Source organism: Acinonyx jubatus, chromosome D4 (genome assembly GCF_027475565.1).
Source record: "Acinonyx jubatus isolate Ajub_Pintada_27869175 chromosome D4, VMU_Ajub_asm_v1.0, whole genome shotgun sequence".
Lineage (NCBI taxonomy): Eukaryota > Metazoa > Chordata > Mammalia > Carnivora > Felidae > Acinonyx > Acinonyx jubatus.
The window spans coordinates 87,922,769-87,935,738 of NC_069391.1; the positions used below are offsets into that span (position 1 = coordinate 87,922,769).

A 12,970-nucleotide genomic window follows, 5' to 3' on the forward strand; every position below is an offset into this window, starting at 1 on the left:
CACAGAATCGGAAGCAGGTTCCAGGCTCCGAGCAAGCGGTCAGCACAGAGCCCAACGTGGGGCTCGAACCCAGGAACTGCTAGATCATGACCTGAGCTGAAGTCGGATGCTCAACCGACTGAGCCACCCAGGCTCAGTGCCTCTGGAGCACCCTGCTTTAAAATAATGTTTTCAGGGGCGCCTGGGTGGCTCAGTCGGTTGAGCATCCGACTTCGGCTCAGGTCATGATCTCAGGGTCTGTGAGTTCGAGCCCCGCGTCGGGCTCTGTGCTGACAGCTCGGAGCCTGGAGCCTGCTTCCGATTCTGTGTCTTCCTCTCTCTCGGGCCCTCCCCCGCTTGTGCTCGGTCTCTCTCTCTCTCAAAAATAAATAAAAAGTTTAAAAATAATAATGTTTCCTTGACTCATTATCAATAAATAGATTTACCTCACTCTTTTCAAAGGAACGCATTCTACGCAGTATTAGATTATTCCATAAAACAGAAGTATCGTAATTCATCTATGGGCTCAGTGACCAGTGGAGACCTGGGTGGAGACCGTTAGAACATGAGCACTGGTGTCACAGGACCTTTCCGTGCACCTCACCTGTCTCTGCGGCATTCATCCCCAGAAGTCAAGTTTCTTCTTGGTGTGGACCGTGTATTGAAGAGACTTAAAAGTACCTGTCTTTTTGGACCATCACCTTCAGAGGTCTGAATAACAGGAGCTTTAAACACTGTAATTTTATGGAAATCCCCTGCAAGGGTTTGTGAGAGCGAATACCTTTTCATGCACGTATAAGCCTCTCTGTTTCATTCTGTTTACTGTCTATTTATATCTTTACCCATTTTTATGTACGGGATTTTTAAAATCTTGCCCATTTATTTTTAAGAATGTTTTATAAATTAAGAAAACTTGGGGGTGCCCGGGAAGCTCAGTCGGTTAAGAGTCTGACTCTCGGTTTCAGCTCAGGTCACGATCTCACGGTTTGTGGGTTCGAGCCCCACGTCAGGCTCTGTGCTGACAGCTCGGAGCCTGGAGCCTGCTTGGGATTCTGTCTCTCCCTCTCTCTCTCTCTCTCAAAATAAAATTTAAAAAATTAAATAAATTAAGAAAATGTGTTCTTTGTCATATATATTTCAATTTCCCCCAATGTATGTTTGTCGTCTTCTGATAGCATTTTGTTTTTGCACATCGTTTTTAAATTCATCGAATTTATCACCCTTTTCTTTTGTAGCATCTGGGTTTCCATCTCACTTAGCATGCTCTCTCCAATAATTAGTACAACACATTTTCTTTTTTTCAACGTTTATTTATTTTTGGGACAGAGAGAGACAGAGCATGAACGGGGGAGGGGCAGAGAGAGGGAGACACAGAATCGGAAACAGGCTCCAGGCTCTGAGCCATCAGCCCAGAGCCTGATGCGGGGCTCGAATAGTACAACACATTTTCTAATTGTGTTTCATCCTTTCTCTGTGGCTGATTTCTTTGAAATTGTATCTCCTTTAGGTAATTAAGGCAGGGATCCAGCTTTATTTTTTTCCAGGTGGCTAGCAAGTTGTCCCAGTATCGTCAATTGAATAATCCATTTGTTATCATTAATGTGAAATGCCACCTTTATTTTGTGCTAATTCTATAAGTATATTTATTAATGAAACCTATGTTTTTTCACTAATTTTTGCATTAATATGCTAATATAAACAGCATTCCTATTAAGTAGCTTCAAACAGCTAGATTTAAGCTTTATAAGGCATTTTCCTAGCTTACCGGGAATAATTACCTTTAATACTATTCTTATTACCAATTGCTGTGGCTCTTCCTGCATACAAACATTTTAAGATGAAATTTAGAAAAACCTCCTTTTATTTCAGGGTTAGTTGAAGATGAGTATACATCATGATTACACTATCAAGTCTTGATAGGACAGGGATTAACCCCACTTTTCTTTTATGCCTCTTAGTGTTGCTTTCGATGTTTTTTGGAGCATTTCTTATCAATTTTATTGCCTGTGATTCTATTATAAATGAGGTCCACGGTTCCTTTATCTGTTAGCTAATTACTTGTAGGTATAAAGAGAAGTTAATTAATTTTGGAAATTACTTTCGTAAGGAGGTACATCGCGGAGTTATTTTTTTTTAAATTTTTTTCCTCAGGAGATTTTCTTATGTTCTCCAAGAGCATATAATGATAATTTACCTCCAGTTCTAATTTTTGTGCTCCTTCTATTACTTCCTTCTCTACCTGAATGTACTTGATAACTTGAGAATGTAAGGATGGAGACTTAGAAAGGGCTTCACACATTTATCTTTTAAGGTCATATGGAATAAATGTTTTTTAAAAGCCCTCTATAGCCTCAAAAGCAAGGGAAACCCCAAATTGATTCTCTCTGGGACTAAGTTCTGAAATAAGGCAAAAGCAGAAGTCTAGGACTTTATCCAGAGATGAACAAAAAATAAGGGGAAAGACTACTTTCTAGGAGAGTAACCCAACCCGTTCGTGAAGACAACTCACCCATAGGAATCCTCATCACCCTGTGATTCCTCATCACAGAAATGTTGCAAAGCACTGATCTATTTCAGATTGGTGAACAGGCACCTCTTTTACATCAGTGTCAATACTATTTCCTACTTAATGCTGTGCAATAAATGATACTGGAATAACGAGGTAGCCATTTGAAAAAAATAAATGAAGCCATATCCCTACCTCACACCTCCAACAGACGGAAAATGAACTACACCAGGGATCGAGCAACCTGGAGGCCAGGGTCAAATGCAGCTGCTTGCGTGTTTGTGTAAATAAAGTTTTATCACAACACAGCCACACCTGTTCATTTACCTAACGCCTGTGGCTGTTGTCACACAACAGAAGAGTTAAGTGGCCACGACAGCGACTGTACGGTCTACAATGCTGAAAATATTTGCTGAAAACTTTACGGAAAAAGTCTGCAGACCCCTGGTCTACCCCGCTCTTTCCCTCAGTCTGAGGCCTTTAAACATATCTGGAGGACATCCAGCTTCTCAACTGACGCCCCGATCTTCTGCTCGGAAAGTATGAGGATTGCCAATCAGAAATTCTCATCATCTCAGAGTTTTGAGACCCCGTCTGGCACGAAGCCACTTTTGAATCTTTTATGCCAAAATGGCAGGCCCAGGAAATCCTCCACAGAGAGACCAAAGTGCACACCATACTTCCGCATCTGTGTAACTACAGCATGTGTGCAAGCTGCAGAATGTGTAGAGTTGACTGCCACTGCAAAGGAGACCAAGCGTTAGTACCTCCTCTGAAGCTGAGCTGCCCGAGTTGCAACAGGAGATCCTGATGGAAATGCTCCCTGAACTCCCCTGCTTCCCTCCCCTCGCCCCCCCCCCCCCGCCCCCGGGGACGTGGCTCAGCACCATTTCCTTTCAATGACCGTGCTGCTGGAGAAGCTTTTCTGCTAAGAATTTCATTTTTCCACCATGCGCCTTTCTTGCATAAGACTAAAAAGAGCACTTCTGCGCTCTTTCAATGAATAAATAATCCTACTTTTCAAGCTATCTCCCCCATGACTCTGCCGTACTCCATTCACATTATGGTTTACAATGCACCTTTTTCATAAAGTCTATCCTAATTTCCACGGGTTGCTACACACAACCGCTTGGTTATATTCAGAGTAAAGGTGCAATTTGTAACATGTCTCCGGATTTCCTATTCGTCTTGCTACATATTTAAGATTCTACTTCCCTCCCTCCCAAGGTGATAACGTGTGGCAATTCTAATAAGCCCAAACATTACTTGTACCAAGCGGTGAAGTAGGTACAAAGGATACAGAGATAAATAAGCCTTAGTCCCTGACTCCAGAACTGATGTGAAATAGGCACGAGATGGGTAAATATAGTCGAAGAGAGGAATATGTGAGAAATGAAAAAGAAGGGAGCGTCTAAGCAATTTCCGTACACAGTGAAGCTTTTCCGGTTGCGGGAGGTTGTCAGTGACAGAGAAGGAAGGATATTCTGCACAGAGAGCAGGGAACTCGGACAAAAAGCAGTTGTTACAGGACACCCCGCCTCTGGGGAGCCCTTGGTTACTTTGCGCTTTAAGCTCAGAAGGCTCATTCACTTCTCTGCCTCAACCTTTCCAGCTGCTCGGAGAGTTTTCCGCAGATCGAATCCAGCATTTATCTTGTCACTGACCCCTGCAGTTAAAGGCAGACGGGACCACCTTAGGTTCAACAGGACATCATCCTCGTACAACCTCGTGGGGAAGCAATGTTAAACTTCTTACACTCAGATGTGGCACCAAAAGCCTCCTGCTGCGGAAGCAGCATCACACGGTTGGCTAAGGTTTCGAGATGCGTTGACTACCCATGTGGCGGAGGTCTATTGAGAACAGCAACTTTTCCTTAATTCAATCCAACAGCCCTTTACTGAGACACCATAATACGCCTGGGCCTCTGGGGAGATCAATCCCTGACCGAATGGCTCTCAGCGCCCAGGAGGGGGAGCCACGCATAGGAAATCCGATTGTGGCCCACAGTGGTAAGCGCAATCAGCAAAGTACCATCCGTACAAAGTCACTGCCGTGGTGGCCAATATGCTGAACGTGAGGAGGTGGCTGGTTAAGAAGGAGACAGCCACGTCCCCCACACGGCTGAGGATGGAGGTGATCGATAACAGAATCACTGAAACGTTACTCCTGGTCCTTCTGCTGAAAGCCAATCGGTCTCAGAGCCGAACTTGGCAGTGGCGGGCACGGCTGTGGTTGGCCGGGGCCTCACGTCGGACCCTGCAGACCTGCAGACCCTTTCTGCAACATCCCGTGTGATGTGAGGCTTGGACTTGTGGAGTCATGAACTCCATGATAAATGTATTAACCTAGACCTGAGATAAACCAACACGTATTTAAATGACTGAATTAATATGAGCCTCGATCAGGTGAATTTCCACTTCTGCTCCCAGCAAAGCTTCCCATATAGCACAGTGATTACCTCCCTGCACACGAAACACTCTTCCTTATTTCTGATTCAAGTCGTTCCTACGATAATTTGACGCGGTTCTTATCCCTCTCTATTCTGAAATCACATATGGGTCACATGATCTTTCTTTTTATACCAAGCAGTCACGGTTCTTTATTTTTTATTATTTTTTTTATTTATGCAATATGTCAAACATACCCATACACACATGTACCTGTGATCCGGACTTAACAGGGTGAATATTTTGTTATCTGTACCTAAGCTCCTTCCCCCCAACAGATAAACCACTGCAGATACAATGAACACCCCCTCATGCCACCTGTCTTGCTTCCAATATTTCCCTGTCATTTCTCCCACCCTAAATCCTTGGGGTCACCTCTGTCGCTCTTGTAGGGCACTGTAAGGTTGTCATGTCTTTCAATACAATATTAATTAGCCTCACTAATTAGTCTACATTTTTCTACTTCGCTTAGGTTATAAATTACCGAAAGTAGACTAAAGTTTCAAATGGTTGGCTGTTTCGATTTTATTTTCAGCTGTGGACCTACTGATACACATTTTTTCAAGGAAAAAGGAATCTATTCAATAGAATTAGTTATACTAGATCCTATGTTTATATCAAATAATTTCTTTTTTTTTTTTTTCAAATACAGTTTACCAGTCTGCTCTTAGAAGAATTCCTTTTTCACACAAACGTCCTGCATAGGGAAGAAACATACACTTGAATTGTAAGTTATCAATGCGTTCAGAGTTAACAACCCAGCCTTGAGTTCCCACGGGATCTAATCGTTGAATTTGAGTTCTGATGAGTTCAAAACGGAAAGAATGAAGTCCTAATTAATGCAAAATGTACAGATTCAAGAAATAATATAGTTCTCAAAGACGGAACTAACTTTAAGCACTTGGTTGTTATTCGTCAATAAAAGCAACGAGAAGACACTCCGGGCTTGTGTCCCACGAGGTTGGTGACAGCTGGGGAGAAAGAGGGTGTTCTCCAGCCACAGGACAACAGAGCGAGGTTCCTGCAGGGAGGATCGCCTGATCAGGCTGACACTGCGTGGGACACCTGTGTCCTCCAGCAGGGGCATGACCCCCTGTGAGCCAGGCATGTACAGGTGTCCTTGGTCATCTCAGTCAGCACTTCTGGGATCCCCTGAGAATCTTCTTTAAATGCAGATTCGGATTTAGTAGGCCAGATCCAGTCCCCCTGAGATTCCATTTTCTATCGAGATCCTAGGTGATACCGATGGTCTGTGTGCCACAGGTGGCGATGTGGGGCCTAGAGTCATCTGGGCCCTCTCTCGTAGAGAAGGAGAGGACAGGAGAAGAAAGATGTGATGATAAGGAGAGAAAAGCAGAGAGAGATACAAGAAAGGCAAGGCTCAAGGAGAGAGAGACGAAGAACAGGAAATTTGATAACACGGCCGTCCCATGTGGGTGGCCACTAGGTCCTTACATGGCTCCACCCACCGTCCAGGGCTTTTGGTCACTAGTGCGGGGCAGGTGGAGCCGGCTGGTGGCATGGGCTCTTCCGACGACCACAGACTCGCATTCCCCGACGGCCCCTCGGCAGAGCCAGGCAAGTCACAGCACGTCCACAGACTTCTGAACCCGCCCTTCTGTACGGGGAAATAAATGCCAGGAGCAAACCCAGGGAAGGCGAGGGGCAGGGAAGGCTCTCGGGTACAGCCAAGACAGAGACCACCGAACCCCCTCCTTACAGTGTGGCTGGACTCTCAAATCACCTGGACTGGTTCGAATCACAAGGCTGGCCCGTTCCCAAGACCCTCATGATGAGAGCAGCTCACTGTGCCTGACGTTTGTGCAAACGGTATAGTTTATACTCAACACCGTCGTCCTTGTAGGGGGTCTCACAAGGCGGAGGGTGCCTATGCGACCAGCCCCCCCCAAAATACCCCAGCTGTTGAGCATCTGATGAGTTTCCACGGTTGCAACACCTCACACAGATTGCCAGAACTTTCTTGAGGAGGAATGAAGCATGTTCTATGGGTGTCCACGTGGAGAGGACTCGTGGGGGCTTATGACTGGTTTGCCACGGGCTGTGCCCCAAGCACCTTCCTTCTCTCCTGATTTTGCTCTGTGTCCTCTCAACATCAGTTTTATGACTACACACTGGTCCTGTGAGTCCCCCCCCCCCAGTGAGTTGCACAACCTGAGGGGGGTCATCGGGATCTCTCCAGCCCTTCCCACCCCCTACACAGAAGACCCTGCCGGTTACACCCCAACTTCAGACCTGCAGAAACCGTGACGTCACAGCTCTGCCTTGCATCGGGCCACAATGGGCACGGTAACTTCCTCCACTGGCAGCACGAAACCAAGAAAACAACAAAGTGTCGCTGATGAAGAGTGTAAACCTTTCAAGGGAATTTTGTTTAGACTCTCAAATTCACTCTCCAATTAAGGTCAGCGATCCGTAATGAAAACCACACCCTGACGGAGGGGTCGAGCCTCCGTTGTCATTAAGAGCCGCTGACTCTAGTGAGAGGGCCAGAGAGCAGCCAAGTCGGCCTCATCTTTTTCCAGAAACTGTACATATAATCTCGTAATGATCGCCCCGTGGGGCGTCCCGCTGTCAGAGTCAACTGTATAGAGAGTCGGGCCCAGAGCAGGAAACGAATCCACTTAAGACGCGGTGACGGACTAAAAGAAGGCAAGGATGAGCCACCTTTCCTAACGGAGATCAAGACGCAGAAGAAATCTTTGCAGCCGAGCGTCAGAGACCCCTGCGCTGAGACGAAGGGCTTTCGAGCACAGCAGTCACTCAAGAGCGACTTCCTGCCGGAAGGGAGACCTCACGCACGCACGCACACACGCATCTAGCGAATGCGTCCCAGCTTTCTGCTGGGGGCCAGGCACCATGAAGTTCTGGGGATGCAGAGGAGGAAGGCGGGTCTTTAGCTCCCCAGGACGGGGAGGTAGGCCACCACACCAGTCCTTACTGTGTGATGGGCGCAGGACCGAGGGGCGCTCCCCTGCGTGGTCTCCGATCGGTAAGGCCACTATCCCTGCCCCCACCTCCCCTGGGCTCCTCGAAGCAAAGTGCCAGATGGTGACGCTTGGAGATGGTTGCCCCCGAGCTGCTGAGCCGAAACACAGGAACTGTCACAATTTCTCAGCCATGTATCAGAGTGGGATGTGGGTAAAAAACATGAGCCATAGTTAGCGCGACTAAGAACAGGCGTGCACTAAACTCTACACATGAAACCAGTTTTATCATATATGTTAACTAACTAGAATGTAAACAAAAATTTGACATCAGTGGCGCCGGGGTGGCTCAGTCGGTTACGCGTCCAACTCTTGATTTCCGCTCAGGTCTTGACCTCACGTTCGGGAGTTGGAGCCCTGTATCAGGTTCTGCGCTAACAGTGTGGAGCCTGCTTGGTATTCTCATTCTCTCTCTCTCTCTCTCTCTCTCTCTCTGCCCCTCCCGTGCGTGCTCTCTCTTTCTCTCTCTCTCTCTCTCAAAATAAATAAATAAACTTTAAAAACTTGAAATAAAAACTAAGCATGCACTATCAGTTACCTGATTTCCAAAACCAAGACTTAATTTTGAATAAAAGTTCTCTATATAAGTAGATGCTTCGTTAAGTTTTAACTGTTACTCGTTCTTTTTTGTAAGAAAGAGAAAGTGGGGATGAGGGCAGAGGGAGGGACAGAGAGAGAGAGGGAGAGGGAGAGACAGAGAGAGAGGGAGAGAGAATCCTAAGCAGACTTCCACCCTCAGCACAGACCCCGACACAGGGCTTAATCCCACAACCCTGGGATCATGACCTGAGCTGAAAACAAGTCAGATGCTCAACCAGCGGAGCCAACCCAGGCGCCCCTGACTGTCACTCATTCTTAATTAATGTTTATCTTAACCCTGCTTTGGACCTGCTGTTCTAAGAATTAACTCGACCTCAATATCTACTTCTGATCACACACTTGGCAACTGCTGGTTTGGGAAGTCAGCCAGCCCTGAAACCCCAAATCCTCTCCTAGTCTGTTTTACCTCCTGTTAAGACACCTGGCCAGTTCTTCTTAATTCAGTTTACATCAGCATTTATTGGTGAACTAGCAAGAGGTCCAGAGATAAAAAACTAAATAGGCCATGATCTATGAAGTTATACTGAGTAACAGAGTTCTAAGGAAGTGCAAATGGGGGCAATTTAGGGACAAATGAGGGGAATATTGTCATTGTGTTGTTTGTTAGTGTTAGAGGTAAGTCACGTGCTAACAAGTGGCCGCTTCCTGGATGATGCTTTTCCTCCTACTATGATGAGAAAAAATTTTTAAGCATTACATAATATGCAGGGCTCCTGGGTGGCTCAGTCGGTTAAGGGACCGACTTCGGCTCAGGTCATGATCTCATGGTTTGTGGGTTCCAGCCCCGTGTGGAGCCCCAAGTTGGGCTCTGTGCACTGACAGCCTGAAGCCTGCTTCGGATCCTCTGTCTCCCTCCCTCGCCGCCCCTCCCCTGCTTGCACACACACTAGCTCTCGCTCTCTCTCTCAAAAATAAACATTAAAGGGGCACCTGGGTGGCTCGGTTGGTTAAATGTCCCACTTCAGCTCAGGTCATGATCTCACAGTTCATTGGTTCGAGCCCCACACTGGGCTCTGTGCTGACAGCTCAGAGCCTGGAGCCTGCTTCGGATTCTGTGTCTCCCTCTCTCTGCCCCTTCCTTGCTCACAGTCTGTCTCTCTCTCTCTCTCAAAAAAGTGAATAAACGTCAAAATTTTTTTTCAAAATAAATATTTAAAAGATGTATGTTTTTTAAAAAGTTACATAATATCCTTAGCCTAAATTAAATGGAAACTAAGCTGTATATTTTTTATTGTGGGTATATAGTCTCGATATAAAATTTACCACTTTGGCCACTTTTAAGTGTGCATTTCTCTGGCATTAACATTCGCACTGTTGTGCAGCCGTCCCCACCGTGCATCTCCAGAACTTTTCATCTTCTCAACTGCAACTGTCCCCACTCCACGCTGACTCTCCATTCCTCTGTTCCCCTAGCCCCTGGCAAGCATCTAAACTGCATTTTTAGTAACAAGAAAAGAGTAAGTCCTTCTCCACCTGACACATCTCCCACAGGCCACACCCCCCCCCCCCCCATCAGCCGCCCCACCAGCCAAGTGCAAACACTGTGCACACTGAGCTTCTCATTCAGGGCAGACTATGATTTAAAAACACAAATGCTGGGGCGCCTGGGTGGCTCAGTCGGTTAAGCGTCTGACTTCGGCTCAGGTCGCGATCTCGCGGTCTGTGAGTTCGAGCCCCGCGTCAGGCTCTGTGCTGACGGCTCAGAGCCTGGAGCCCGTTTCGGATTCTGTGTCTCCCTCTCTCTGACCCTCCCCCGTTCATGCTCTGTCTCAAAAATAAATAAATGTTAAAAACCACAAATGCTAATTAGATAATAAATTTCACATAGTGTCATAGTCAAAAAGTCAGGCAAGGGGCTCCTGGCTGGCTCAGTCAGCTGAGCGTCCGACTCTTGATCTCGGCTCAGGTCATGATCTCACTCACAGTTTGTGAAACTGAGCCCCAGACTGGGCTCTGCACTGACAGCACAGAGCCTGCTTGAAACTCTCTCTCTCTCTCCCTCTCTCTCTCTCTCTCTCTCTCTCTCTCTCTCTCTCTTCCTCCCTCCCTCTCCGCTCATGCATGCACACACACCCTCTCTCTTAAAATTAATATTTAAATATTTTTTAAAAGGCAGGCAAAATTTAATTCTTCCAAAAGAAACACGATATGTAATCAGAGGTCGAAACTATGTCACAGATGCAAAATAATCACGATTCCAAAGAATCCCAGAGATCTAGCTCCCATGAATTACAAGGGGCCACCCAAGTACACAATTTCCTGTTGGAGGCGGATTTGTGTCCCCCAACATGCCGTCCATAGGGAGACTCTCCATTACACCTATTTTTAAATGTTTGGGGTTTTCCAGAAATCTCACTTAATCGGAGGACACAGAAGAATGAATTTACTTAATTGAACAACGCCAAGGCAACACCAGCCACTGGGTTCTGGAACAAAAAATATAGTAGGTTGTATGTGGCTTTACTCCTTAGATTTCACACTATGTTAAGGAATCATAGGAAGACATTTTCAATATTTCACTACATTACAAAATTGTTTTACTTTTACTTATTTCATAAATTATACATGGGCAGCACATTTTAAAATGCCACATGTGTCTTACAGTCACTCGGAAACACTTTTCGAGTAATTTAGGAGGCTCCATTCTATACTTGATCCAACAGATTTGCAGCAACAGGCAGTAATTGGCATAATTCATGCTCTGACAGACCCACTCGCAGGGAAGGAACATACCGAGATGCTTTCTTCTCGCCGATACAGCTTCCAGTTCCTCCCGCCATCACTGAACATAAGGACGTAGCTGGTCACCCAGTCGGAGCTCCCGTATCCTCCCTGGGTGGCCACAGCTGTGACCTCCATTCTCTCTCCGAGGTCAATCTGCAGCCACTGGTATTTATCTGACACGCGTGGAGACCAGCCACCAGCCCCTTTTAGTGGAAATAGAAACAGGAAAAAAAAACCAGTAAGGGGAAAGAAATCTTTGGGATCTATACTATCCTATAAGAAAGGGATCATAAATAAAATTTATGAAAATCACAGTTTCAAATTCTGGAACATATAACTGCTCTTAATTACACACACACACACACACACACACACACACACACACACAAACACAGACTCAAAACCATGGGTTAAGTAAATAGATGAATCCTACATAAATTACTTTGGTTTCTGGCTCATAACCCCTAAGACCCCGGTGGTTCCCAATAAAGTGAAAGTGCTTAACGCAACGGGTGGATGGTTGAACCTGCCACGTCAACACTCAGAAGGGTGTTACTTTACTTTATGTATGACCTACCCTTGGCTGGACCTAAAGGAAACTATTTAGACCATGATAGAACTAGAGAGACTTAATTCTGGAATGCCAACGTGAACAAGTACAGTATTACATATTGGAAAAAGGAAAGGGGCGAGGGCACAGTCCTACACTCGATATGCTCACAGATTCACGCAAGAAACAGACGTTTCAAAGAACGATTTGAAAAGCAGCGTGGCAGGGGGAGGAGGTGAAGGTTTCTCTGTGCAGGGAGGGAGAGCCCTGAGAGGCAGCAGGGAGGTGCAGGGAGAGCCCAGAGCGAGTGACAGGCAAGGACTTTCTCAGGTTTCCAGACAACAGGTGCAGAACAGGAATCACGGTGCTCGGCTTTGTCCGGTGCCGATGAGAAACAGAAAAATTAGAACTACCCGAAGGCGTAAGGCTGACGTGTTTGGGTCTTCGAGATGCATTCCGGAATTCATATTTTGCTACTTATCCATGTCTAGAAGACACGTGGGATGGAAACCATCCCTAATAGGACAAAAGTGGTTTGTTTTTTATTTTGCCCCACTGTTCTGACACCTGACTTGGGGTCCTCATGATAAGGTCTAATGCGTTAGACAACAGTTACTGTCTTCTCATCAGGAGCGCTGATTGACATCCACGCTCGGGATGCTAGCGCCACCAGGACTGGCTGTGTGTCAGGAGGGGCGTGACGTGGTCGCGTGGCACTCGGAGGGGAACAGAAGCGGGGCGCTTGCATCGGGGTGTGGGGGGACCACCAGGAGGTGAGCGCGTGTGCTTCTTCCCCGCACCTTCCACGAGCAGCACTCGGCGTACAACCTTTTAGCCAAGTCTAAAGCTTCCAAGTTCTTTAGAGCCCAGATCCTTTCTCAGATCTGCCCGTTTTCCTGCCGTGAATCTTTGCTCAAATACTGCACATTTTCCTCTCGACGTACCACAGGCGCAATGCCTTCTCCTTGGACTCAGAATCCTAAATACGCTGCGATTTCGGTTGTTCTGTAATGCAGTTCTGAACTTCTCATTCTGAAAGAATTTCCCATGGACAAAAGAGCCACAAACGTGGTACAGGGGATTCCTGTTTGCTTTTTACTCAATTTCCCCGACAGTTAACACCTTACACCATCATGGCACTTTTATCAAAACTAAGAGA

General features: G+C 46.3%; 1 protein-coding gene across 4 annotated transcripts in view; it reads right to left on the minus strand.

The window, feature by feature from the left end:
• The window catches only part of LOC106985597 (contactin-associated protein-like 3), a 193,147-nt gene that overhangs the window by 136,069 nt on the left and 44,108 nt on the right, over positions 1–12,970 (minus strand). For all 4 annotated transcript variants that reach the window (XM_053205346.1, XM_053205347.1, XM_053205345.1 and 1 more), the window contains one exon: positions 11,271–11,464. In XM_053205346.1, the coding sequence (XP_053061321.1) occupies positions 11,271–11,464 (194 nt within the window). The remainder of the gene's footprint in view (positions 1–11,270; positions 11,465–12,970) is intronic.